At 36.5% G+C, this 12,494-nt stretch overlaps 2 protein-coding genes across 2 annotated transcripts; both read left to right on the top strand.

Annotated features, from left to right (window-relative positions):
- Positions 1–559: 559 nt before the first annotated feature.
- On the top strand, positions 560–4,508 carry GCK72_010322 (uncharacterized protein; the record flags this gene model as incomplete). The annotated part of the gene is made up of 8 exons (XM_003110959.2): positions 560–605; positions 654–986; positions 1,366–1,793; positions 2,017–2,201; positions 2,251–2,476; positions 2,523–3,581; positions 3,662–4,294; positions 4,344–4,508. The coding sequence occupies 8 exons, from the start codon at positions 560–562 to the stop codon at positions 4,506–4,508; spliced, it is 3,075 nt and encodes a 1,024-aa protein (XP_003111007.2).
- Positions 4,509–4,796: 288 nt separating this feature from the next.
- On the top strand, positions 4,797–12,157 carry GCK72_010321 (uncharacterized protein; the record flags this gene model as incomplete). Its single annotated transcript, XM_053727805.1, has 19 exons — positions 4,797–4,984; positions 5,032–5,140; positions 6,490–6,635; positions 6,682–6,871; positions 7,390–7,654; positions 7,702–7,817; positions 7,863–8,509; positions 8,555–8,694; positions 8,790–8,953; positions 8,998–9,285; positions 9,332–9,732; positions 10,337–10,621; positions 10,669–10,923; positions 11,004–11,096; positions 11,201–11,362; positions 11,414–11,498; positions 11,546–11,716; positions 11,776–12,021; positions 12,068–12,157. 19 exons carry the CDS (start codon positions 4,797–4,799, stop codon positions 12,155–12,157), a joined length of 4,041 nt encoding a protein of 1,346 aa, XP_053587382.1.
- Positions 12,158–12,494: the final 337 nt, after the last annotated feature.

Raw genomic sequence — 12,494 nt, 5'->3', positions numbered from 1 at the left:
GAATTTCATGACAAAAATAAAATGCAGGGGCACCTTGAGAGTCGATTACTGTCTTCAACCCTATATTCTTACGGCTCTAAAAAGTATATTACAACCCTGAAATTCTGCGTCAACCCATTTAAAATATAACCTATTCGCGAGAGATGGGATTCTACCAAACTTCTGACTCAAGAATACTGAATCATCGGTTCCAAATAACTGTAAATATGTTCCAGTTCAAATTATAATCAATCATTTTGAGTGTGTGCGATTTGGCGTGCGCGTGTCTGCAGACAATCGAAACGGCGCGTATGGCTCAGTTTTTGAACGTTTCTCCAAAGCGCCAATTCTCAATTATATTTAGCGCCGCATTCATTCACTGAAAACTAAAAATGTCTAAAATTCCAATTTCTAAAACTGGATTCAGATCGTGGCTGTCAGCAAACGAAGGAAGAGAATCGAAAGGTGTATTGTACGAACAAAAGTATCAAAGTCATCACGATCGCATAAGGTACATACTCCATAGCAACAACATCCCCTTTAACAAAAATCGATGAAGCGTTTCAGAAAAAAAGAGAATATGTCAGAGAACGAAAGACCGTCATCCTCCAGTTATGCGTCGTTGAGTAAGTAGATTAAATTTTTGTGTGCGAAATTAATTTGTTTTACTTTAGTTAATCCTAGCCCAACGGCAGAAGATTACGAAAGATACGACGTTGACAGGAGGATTCGAGGAAAAGCAAGAGATATACGTGTTGCCCAACGTTCTGCATCATCGTCGGCTCGAAACTCGCTTTCAATGACTCCAGAGCCGAACGAAACTTCTCCTACTAATGATCAGTACTTTACACCGAAGCGTGAAAGTGGCGGAGGTTCACAAGACGAGGAATTTGTGACTCCTTCGACTTCGAAGAAGGATCTACGGAAAAGTAGAAGAATGTCTGAAAGTGGAAGTGCAGAAGTAACACCGGTGTCAACGAAGCCACCTAGAATAATGAAGAATGAAAGTATGAATTTATATAATAAAACACGACATCTTTGGTAGGGAATAGAAAGCTTCGGTTAACATTTCCAACTGCTCTTGATCTGAGCTCTTCTATAACATTGAGAGTTCTTATTATCACGGCACGCTTCGTACAACTGCGCTCTACCTAAACCGGAGAAAATTGCGTGTGAAATTGAGAGACTCAGAAAAATAGACATTTTTCAAGAGCGTTTCGGTGGAGCGCAGTTGTAAGAACTGTGCCTAACTAATAATTAGAGACTTTCCAAGATTCTAGTAAAACAAATTTGTCCCGTACTACACACTTTCACTGTCGTTTGTACGTGAATAATCTTTCAAAGATGTCTTGTGAAGTTGGTTGTAATTTTTTAAAGCTTTTTCAGAAACTTCTGATGAACAAACATATTACACGAACTGTCTCAGTCGGAAAATGGAAGAAAACTTTTCTAAAATGAAAGACCTTGTATTCTCCGGACATTCAATGCAAGAAGCTCGGGAAAAGGTACTTTCTGACACTATTGTGGACACGTCGAAATGTAGTAGAAGTCCTCGAAGGTCTTCACGGATTACTTCGCGAAGTGATGTTATCGTTGATCGAAGCTCTTCTCAACCACCTCCCATGGAAACTCTCAACGCTGTTCCACATTTCCCACGTGCAAAATCTCCCGTGATTTCGTGTTCGAAAGAAACAACTATTATCAGAACATCTTACGTGGATACATTGGTGGCTGCACATCAAATGCATATGCAATATGCGGATCGAACTGTTGTTACTGTTGAACAACAAATGACCAAATTGGAAAGCATGAAGGTACTGTTAGTGAGCTAAACTAGATGGGCTTTTTTGGTTGGTCATTTGTAATGGCCCGATTCGCAAGGTAACAAAAAAACGATTTTTGCTAGTAGTAAAAATAGTTTGTTTTTTTTCGGTTTTTTCTACCTTGTGAATAGACCCATCAAACCAAAAATGGACCTTAGTTTTTAAGATTGTACTTGAAACTATTTCTACTATCCCCGTCTCCAAGTTATTGCAGAATCTTGCTGCGTTGAGTCCAGCTGTTCAGGAAGCGAAGCGGAAACGGAATGCTGCAGAAGCATCGAGAAAATTAGTAGAGACTAACAAGCAGAGAGAAAAAAAGTTGGAAGTAATTAGCGATTTGAAGGATCGAATCGGAAAAATCACAAATGTTCAGTTTTCCACTCATCAATTAGTGTCCAAGTAAGAAATCATAAATTAATTTATCACACAACTTCAATACGAATTTCAGTCGGCCGTTTGCCGGTGATCCAGAGAATGAGAAGCTCCTGAAATCCCTCGATGGATGGGTATCGCTACCATTTCACGAATTTGATGTTCAGACAGCTCGAGAACTGCAAAGTTTACAAAAAAAGATGTTCGTGACTATTAATCGATTCAAAAATGTGGCATCTCTTCACCGGCGAAATCCAATGAATCGTTCATTCGGCACAAGCAGAAAAAGTATTGCAATGAAAGTGAGTTACCATGATGAATACATCAATGATATTGGTTGAAATTCAGATTGTTCCTTCTGATTTCGCCACTGCTGGAACGTATTCTGATTCTCATTCTCTGAACTCCGCGTCTCATCCAAATACAAGAGAAGTTTCAACTCAAGTTACTGCTCGGTTGGCTGAAACTGCAATGACCCAAACAAGCCCACGAAGAGTTGGTGTTGAACCACTTGATCTATCGTCCCTCGAAAAAATAAATTCTTCATCACAAACTACGCCACCGACTGCTCCAACAATTGTTCCGGTTACCCTTACAACAGAAGACTTTGCTCAACAAACTCAACAAACGGAAGAATTTGTAGTAGCACATTCCAATCCTTCTGCTGTGCCCACTTCTACTCTCTCGATGACTGCAGCGACAACTCTCGACATAGACGAAATGCTTGAAAGCATTGTCCTGCGCAATGAAAGTCTTGAAACTCTAGATTCATTCACACATTTCAAAAGTGATATCAGTTACCCGTCAATGCCATCCACTCTTTCGGCTGATAGTACTCCCAGAAGTGAGCGTGTTTCTTTGGATCCTGAATCAGCGCGACGATTATCCGCAGGAGTTTCACATTTTCTTGAAAAAATAAAGAAGGAAAATGAATCATTCGAGAAAGAGAATGAGGACGAAGAAGAAAAAAGGGCAGCAGAAGTGGAAGAAATACCTGTACCTGATTCTGCCGCTGTTGTTGTACCTTCGATTGATTCTGATGTTCCGAAAGTAGAGAACATTTCTGAAGAGAGTTCAGAAACCCAATCACCTCCTCTGAATGATGAATCAGAAGTTGAGTTGAATGTCGATGAGCATGATATTACTCCATTCGAGCATGAAATGGAAGAGCAAGAAGAGCAAAGGCGTCTTCGAGAAAGTGCCCTCACTCCTACACCTCCGAGAAAACGAACAGAAGAAACGGTTACTGATGAATACAGACGTTACATAGATCCAGATGACGAAGAGGACGAAACAAAAAAGTTTGTAAACAACGATGAGTTTGAAAGAAGTTTGGAAGAAGATCAATTCGACCCACGCGGAGCTGACGATAGCGCTGACGACTCAGGATTTTTGCTGAATAACAAGGTATTTTTAGTTTTGATAAAAACAATTTTCAATTGAAAATTCATACTTGTTCTATATATCTAATCATTAAAATGTTACAGCCACTTCTTCCATTGAAGTCTATCTTTGATACCGGAACACTAAGTCCATCTACTTCTCCGGGACTTCAAACTGATACACCTCGAGGTCCCGATGAAGTTAATGAAACAACAATCGGAAATTTGGATATGGAAGATTATTGTCAGAAAGAGTATTTAGTAGAAATTGGCCCAGTCATGGTTCAAAAAGCTATCGAATTTCAAAGTGAGCTTCGTGGTTACAACTGGGTCTCTTCTCCAAATGTATGGAAACCTCCATCATTGGAGCAAATTCAACTGGATTTATATGATCAATTTGACTACTTCGACTCGTATTCCATTCTTCTATGGGGAGCAATTGTCGATCTTATCAACGCCAAATATCTGAAGTTCGGTCGAAAACTAAACAAATTAGAAGAAGATAGGTTTGAAAAAGAAGCACTCGAAATGCTTCAAAAGGAGTATGGTCCAGAATCGAAGAAGAAAGAATGGAGTAAAGAAGTGAATATGAGCAAGAAATTGGCTGGTATGATGCCACTTGATCTCGATTATCGTTTCGATGTCCGACGTGGTCTTGCTGACAATGAGAAACAGAAATATCAGTGGCAGCAAATTCAGATGACAGTTATTGCTGAGAGATACCCGAGGAAAAAACTGGTATAAAATCTAATGTTGAAAATTTTTGAATCTAATTTCGAAATTACAGAAAGATGAACTTGATGTTGTCTACAATACAGAGAAAGAGAATTTGGGTCAGATTGTCATGGAGCGAGAGCTGGAGGATGTTTCTTTTTCAAACAATCGAGAAAGTCGACCAGAAGCAGGACAATCTGATTCCGATCAAAAAATGATTGGAGTTTCCAATGTGTAGCCCTAATTGAATTAATTAAATGTAAACTACGTTTTTATGTGACAGTTATTCAATAATTTAATCTTTATCCTTATTTATTTGTATAACATATTTCTCAATATTTCCTTCCCTGTCAAGTATCTTTCAGAATATTGTTCCGCTTTATTACGGTGAAAATCTTATGAAAAAATTTAATATTTCTATTACTGATTGGTCTCCACAGAAATCACATCGTGTACGCGAACTGCGATCGCTTAAGACATTTTTCAATCAAATCCGAATAAATATTATGTTTTCGTTTTCTTTAGAATGATAATCCAGTACAATGCGAACTTCAAGATTGTTGATGCCAGTTCTAAACAAGAAGTACGAGTAGAGGAAATAAGGGACAGAGTTGCTAAAATATCGAGATTACTTATGAAGATAGAGATTAACAAGTCAGATGTATTATTCGTTAAAGTAAAACGAACTATCGACACTGTGCTGATAATTATTGCGTGAGATTCGTGATAAACTCCAGAATCCTTACGTAGTTAAATTTCAGATGTATTCAACTTCGAATCACTTTCACTTTTTGTGAAGACAATTCTAAAGAATCAAGTCTCGAATCAAATCAAAAATTTCGAACAACGTTGGTATATGATGGAAAACAGGTAATTTTTGGGCAAACACTCTTTGACTACACCACTCTTTGACTACACTTGCTCTTTGACTCTACATTCTCTTTGACTATAAAGTCTCTTTGACTTCACTTTTCTCTTTGACTACATTTGTCTCTTTGACTTCAAAGTATCTTTGACTACAGTTTTCTCTTTGACTTCTTTATACTCTTTGACTACTATCTCTCTTTGACTTCACTTTCCCTATAATGACTATTTGAATACATACATTCTTCTAGATAGTGGGAGGATCTCTGAACATTCAATACTGACTAGAGCCTCTGAAAGTTAGTTAAAAAACTTGCATGTAACTAGATAGTCAATTTTGCTAATGAATAACAATGTGTTATAACCATAACCAATTTTACCATTTCCCTTTATGGTCTAGATGTTTCATGGAATTCCGACTACCGACTGCCGAATAAGAAATGTTCGTTTCCATGTAACTCTGGTCTAGATAGTCGAAACAGTGTTTTAATTAGAAAATGGAAGATTCTACAGTTCAAACGTTGAAAAGAATATCTTATTTCCCAATATCTCAAACAACTTAGATTTTTTGAGTATAATGAATTGTCATGAGTTGTTAATCAAAACTTGAGTAGATACCAAGCTTCTCGGTTTTTGCATCTCATTATTCTTAACTATGAATCAGAGTATAGGTTACTGTTGTGGCGTGAACTAGCATGGCCTAGCCAAGTGATCGCCTAACCCTGAGGTCACAAGTGGCAAGAAGATCTGCCTGTATAAGCCTATAGAACTAATAGTTTTGGGTTATTCCATATGTAAACAAATGGTTATTTATTTTCCACTCTCCGCCACCTAAGAACATAACAGTTTCTCACAAAAATATTCTTAAAACAGGGAGAACGGTGATGGAAGCTGTAATTTAATAGAAATTAATGTTGTTTCTCCCGCTCAAGATATTCAGTTAACGATCCCGAATGATTCTGGAACGCGACAAAAACTAATTTATGATTACTGGAGTCAGGAATATTTAGATCTTCTCAAACTATTTAGAAGAATGTATGTATTCAAATAGTCATTATAGGGAAAGTGAAGTCAAAGAGAGCTAGTCGTCAAAGAGTATAAAGAAGTCAAAGAGAAAACTGTAGTCAAAGATACTTTGAAGTCAAAGAGACAAATGTAGTCAAAGAGAAAAGTGAAGTCAAAGAGACTTTAGAGTCAAAGAGAATGTAGAGTCAAAGAGCAAGTGTAGTCAAAGAGTGGTGTAGTCAAAGAGTGTTTGCCTAATTTTTGTTTTTTACACTCAGAAACTCACAAATGCATCGAACTGTGGATCTATGAGAACAGTTGTTTCATTCGTAATCAAAATCAATTTCTAGATTTTTCGAATCTCGGAAAACAACGGAAATGACAGTACGATTGATGAAATTTGTTATGTTATCTACACGAGTGGAACTTCTGGAAATATAAGGAAACAAGTTGCAGTTCCAGTCTCATGTATTGAAAAGAATGTTGAGTATTTCTGGTTTGTTTTTCTGGAACTGTGGGCACCCGAAAAATAATGATTACAGTTCAATATTCCATGTGGAACCATCGGATTCAATTCTTTTTTCCACTTCCCTACAATTTGATCCTTCAATTATTGAACTGTTTATGGCATTTCACGTTGGATGTCAATTGGTCTTAACTCCCGATAATTTTAGAAATGAACCACATCGATTACAAAACGCAATTGAAGAGTTCAGGCCCACCATTGCACAGGTTTGGTTTTTGGGAATGACTCACTAGACATTCATTCGAACATGCGTTTTATCTAATTTTACACATTTTTATTGGTGTACATTTTTGAAAGAACTCATTCGAGAGTGTTCATATTGATCAGGGCTGTGCGAAAAAACGTTTCCGAAAAATTTGCGAAAAACGTTTTTTTTTTCGAAAGCTTGGTACCGAAAAACCGAAAAACTTTTTTTTTCGAAAACTTGTATGTATTTCAAAGAAAGACTCATAGAAACCTGTTTTTGAGTACAAAATTTCAGGAAAAATCGAAACATCACTATTTTTGTCACTTAATTTTTGAAAGTTTCAGAGGAAATTTCCAAAATTTTTCGTCCGAAAAACTTTTTCGAAAAGTTTAGACCGTAAAATTTTTCGGAAACCACCGAAAAAACCGAAAAAAAATTTTCGTCCGAAAATTTTTTCACATAGCCCTGAATATTGATGTTGAAAGGTTGTGAACCTATGTGGAAGTATGTTTTCAGTTCACTCCAACGGTATTTGAGATGCTCCCGTCACCAGATTCATTGCTCTCCGCCACATCATCTTTGCGAATTCTTCTTCTTGGAGGTTCAAATTTCCCATTATCATTCATCAACTCAGTCAGAAGTCCCGATAACCAAACACGAGTGTTCAACGTATACGGAGTGACTGAAGTATCATGCTGGGCTACTAGTTTCGAAGTTGAAGTTGATTGTCCAGAAGTTTTGATTGGAACTGAAATCACTGGAACAACACTCGAAATAGATTCAAATGATCAATTGGTTTTAGGTTAAGAGCTTTAATTTGGATGATTATTTGAAATGAATAACTTTTAGGTGGTTCCAGACAGTGTTATGTGAATGGGCGGAAAGGAAAGAAACATGAAACAGGAGATCGAGTGAGAAGAAAAGAAAATGGAGCAATTAAATTGGTTGGAAGAGTTGACAGAATGGTGAGATAACGTGTTAAGAATATTAGAAACTTCATCAATTTCCAGATTAAACATAGAGGGATCCGAATATGTCTGGATGATCTCTCTGAATTGGCAAACCGGGAGAATTCATCAATTCAATCGGTTCATTTCATTCACTTCAACAATCGACATATTGTGCAATTCATAAGTGGACCTGATTCGACGCCATCCACAGATACTAGTCATACGAAAATAATGAAGTTGGATGACTCGAATTCCATCATTGTTTCTGTAATTCACGTGGCAAGTCTTCCGATAAATTCAAGTGGAAAAGTGGATGAGAATGAATTGAGAAGAATTAGCAATGAACACTTCATAAAAGTATGCAGAGACACCTCGAGTATAATTCAGGAATTTTTGAAAAAAAGACGGGGAATCGATCTGACAAACGTTTTGGATCAGAGCTTCGTGTCAATAGGAATCAATTCATTGATGGCGGCAGAGTTATCTATATCATTTGGAGAAATTGAAGAAGTTGCAATGAGAGAAATTTTGAATGATAAAATAACAATTCGAAGTTTTTTGAATCAGTTTATATCAGAGAAGTTGGAAGAATTGGATCATGAAGAATCAGAAACAATCAAAATCAAAGTCTCAATAAGACGACAACCGAGAATGAATTGGGCAGTGGATTTATGTAAATGCATTGATGGGAGTATTCTAGTGTTGAAGTGATTTACAGTTACCTGAAAATGTATATTTTGTAATTTTTGCAGCGTAAATATGATAATTTGCGCTTCTCATTCTGGAATTGTTGTTGCTGTCAATCCACTGACTGGTGACTGTTTATGGAGAACTAACTGCGGGGTTCGATTTGAATGCAAACCGATTTCAGTGAAGAATTTCATAGTTATTGGTCAGTTTCAAATTATATGTAATATACAATCCCTTGACGATCATAACATTAAGATATTATTGCGAACCACACCCATTAAAATATTTATTTTTTAGGTTCAAAGAAAAGTGGACTATATTTTCTGAGAGCTGATTCTGGTGAACTTTTCAAAACCCAAAAATACGAAGAAGATTTTGGAATACGATCACAATGTGCTTCCGATGGAAAACTGATTTACTGTACAACAGAAAACGGTTACTTTCACGCAATCGATTCTGAGGTAGAATAGCTAAAGTTGAAGTAAAAAAACACGTTGAATTATAGACTCACTTATCAATATTCCGTCAACTGATTGATGAAAATGGCGGAGGGACGTCAATTGGACCAGTGATTTCTTCTGATGGATCTATACTTGTGACAACAACTTCTGGTTGTTTGACTAGAATTCTCGTAAAATATGATAGTCAGAAACACCCAGTATTCAATATTTCGTTTTTCAAACGGTTTGGTCCAATATTCTCAGAAGTTGTATTTCTCGATGGCAACTCAATATTGATAAGTTCTGTTCATGGAGTTTTGACGATTCTAAATTCCACAACTGGAGAAGAAAAGGTAGGTGACATGCGTTCAAATTAACCTGAAAACCCCTATTTTACAGGAATCTATTTCGTTAGAAAACGAGAATTGTTTCTGTGCTCCATTGAAAACTGGGAACAAACTAATTGTTGCTACTCAATCTGGCAAAATTATCACTTTGAACATCTCTTCGAAACTAACTGTTTCGAAAATATTCCAATTTGATGTACCAGGAATATCATTTGTGAAAACCCCGAAACTAATAGATCCATGGAACTCCTTAGACAATTCTCCAAAACTTATGATGATTTCAAAAAATGGAATGCTTCTTTTCGGAAGATTTGAGAATCGCGAAACGTTGGAAGAAGTGACCGCATTTCCAATTTCGAATAAAGAAGTTTTCACATCTCCGGAGTTTTTTAACTACCATGATCAAAAGTTTATTCTGATAGCTGGAAGGGATGATTATTTGAGGTCTTGGAAGTTTGATCAATTTTGAATGAACTTGTCAATAAAGTACTTTATTCTTGTTTCAACACTATGTTCCATTTGTTAGTATTTATAGTGAGTCAGAATTGAAAGAATGATAAAATGAAGACCTTATTCATTTGGACAGCCCATTTTTTCTTCTGACATCTTGCTTCTCGTAACCAAGATACACGAGGGATTCCTGTTTCGGAGGACTTCTCAGAAGTTATATTCCCATTGTTGCAAAGGTCATTCATGTTCTCTTTTGTATTCCAACGACGTCTATTACATTCGTAAAATAACGAAAAATAAATAAAAATGTTGGCAATGTTCGAATGATAAGGTTTCCCTCTGTTTGCCAACTCTCCTTCAAGTTTCAATGTCTTTTATCAGTTTCATGTTGTGAAATACATTGCTTGCTCACTCTTTCCCTTGACTCGTTTCATTTTCTTCAATTTTCTGTTCTAGAATGGAAAAACGTTGTCTGGTTCTCGATTTTGACTCAGTTTCTGGAGTTGTTAGATGTTTCAATAGAGAACATCACAAGCTTATTTATGTGAAAATTGGAAATGGAGAGAGGTTGGTTGCTAAGAATCTTCTAGAACTATCGGTTTTTCAGTGCATCTGCTGGTCAGTTTATAATATATAATGCTGGAGAATCAAATGAACAAAATGGAATATTGAGAGTTTTAAATCCGAGAATCGTCGATGCAGAAAATGGCGATTGTGTCAAAGTAGGCGAGAATGGAAAGCTGAAAATATCATCTTGGATTGCATTCAGTTCAAATGAGAACCATCTCACATTCGATAGACAATTTGGATACGCGGATTGGTATGGATTCGTGGACTGTTCTGCTGTTCGTACCAATCCATCATTTTCTGCATTTAAAACTGATATCACTGTGTAAGTGATCTATTAGTAAAGATATACTTATAATATTTTTATTCCAGTAATGACTCGAAATTCAATATTAATCAAATATTCAAAGTGGTTCGAATAAAATCTAAGATAGATCCAAGATCTAATCGAGAGGAATATGATTTGTTGATGAAGAAAATGGAAGAAGAAGAAGAAGAGCAACTTCTGGAAAAAACAAATAATTTGGATTCTAGTTCAGGACAATTGAATCCTGAAAGACCATCAAGAAGTGTGGACGCACAAAGTGCTCAGAATAAGATACCATCAATGCATAAAAAGAAATCAAGGTCTCGGAGTAGAAGCTCAAAAATTAGAGCAAACATGCAGTGAGTATAGACTTTATATGAAATCCAAACACGTTTTTCAGTGATTCCGGTCCTCCAATCAACATCTTAGCAGGACTTTCATTTATGAACATTTCTGGACCAGTCCCCCCAACGCAGTCTTTATTTGAGACGAGGTGATTCCATAGTTCTTTTTCATAAAATCAGAAAAGTATTATATCAAAACTCTGCAAAATGAAAATTCTTACTTCGAGCACTTTTGAGTATTATCGAATTTCAGTTCATCTGCAAACACTTCCAGTCACTCTCCAATTCCTCCTCCACTCAGTTCTCTTCCACCTGCGCCTCAATTCGTCGTGCATGGATTGGTGATTCAAAAAGAAGCGGATAATTGTTTCATTGTATGGTTGTTTGATACCAAACAAATTGCTTATTTGCCAATGTGAGTATGAAACAATTATGTTCAATTCCAAATTCGGTATTAACTTTATAGATCAACTCAAGGATATGTTATTGTTGGAACATGTTATGAATTCAGTGTAATATCCAAAAATGATGGATCTGCATGTGAAATAACGGTATGCCTCATTTCAGATTTCAATGTTCTCATCTGTTTTACATTTAGAATGTCGGAAAACATCTAGAAATGAAACCTGCGAATTCATTCGAGATTCATCAGACGATGGATAAAATAGTGGTTGGAATCCACGTGGATCTCTGTTGTCCTAATACAAGATGTCAATTATGGTCCTTTTATATGGGAATCCCATTCTTCAACTCTCCAGATGTTGGAATAGTTACTATGGCTGATTATGTTTGTTTGAATTCAAGAATTTCAATTTTCTTTTTTTTTAGTTGGATACACCTATTGGATTACATCTACAATGGCAGGAAACGCTGAGATTATATCTGGGAGATCCACGTGCTAAAAATATGCAATGTATTTGTCAATTAGTGAAACAAAAACTGCCACAAAAGTTGCACAATTCTTTCAAATCCGATGATTTCGTTAGTTCTTCAAGATATATTTGGCAGATTGTGGAAGTTTGTTCATCGGAGCAACATCATCAAATAAGAGAAGCCCAGTTGAAACGCGAGAATGTATGGTTTCGACACTGAACCGATTCACTTCAAGATTTATTTTCAGCTTGGATCGAATGGGGGTGAACTTGAAGAAGAAGACGAAATTGCAAGGCAGAAACGAAATAATCGCCCTTCTGTTCGCTTTGAATCATAGAATAAATCAGCTCTCTCTCTCTCATTTTTCTCAAATCGCTTTACATTTTTTAATACTTTTTCTCGACTTTGGAATGATGCAAGTTGTCAGAGAAAAAGGGGTTACATGAATTACGGTCAATCTCATGAAATGATGCAATTCATTATCACAAAGACTGTAACTCAGTTGGTAGATTGAATATTGATAACATTTCTGAAGTATCTGAAAGAGCTTGATCAGTTCTATAAGTTCGTGAAGTTTGAGAAAAACTGCACACAAGTTATCTGAGGTTTCCTTTTTCAGAGGCCGTATCCATGAACGCTTTCCCGGAAAACATATTTTCCCAGAAAATGGCTCG

Source organism: Caenorhabditis remanei, chromosome III, assembly GCF_010183535.1.
Source record: "Caenorhabditis remanei strain PX506 chromosome III, whole genome shotgun sequence".
Taxonomy (NCBI): Eukaryota; Metazoa; Nematoda; class Chromadorea; order Rhabditida; family Rhabditidae; genus Caenorhabditis; species Caenorhabditis remanei.
The sequence above is the reverse complement of the archived record's forward strand: the minus strand, read 5'-3'. Positions and strand labels throughout refer to the sequence as shown.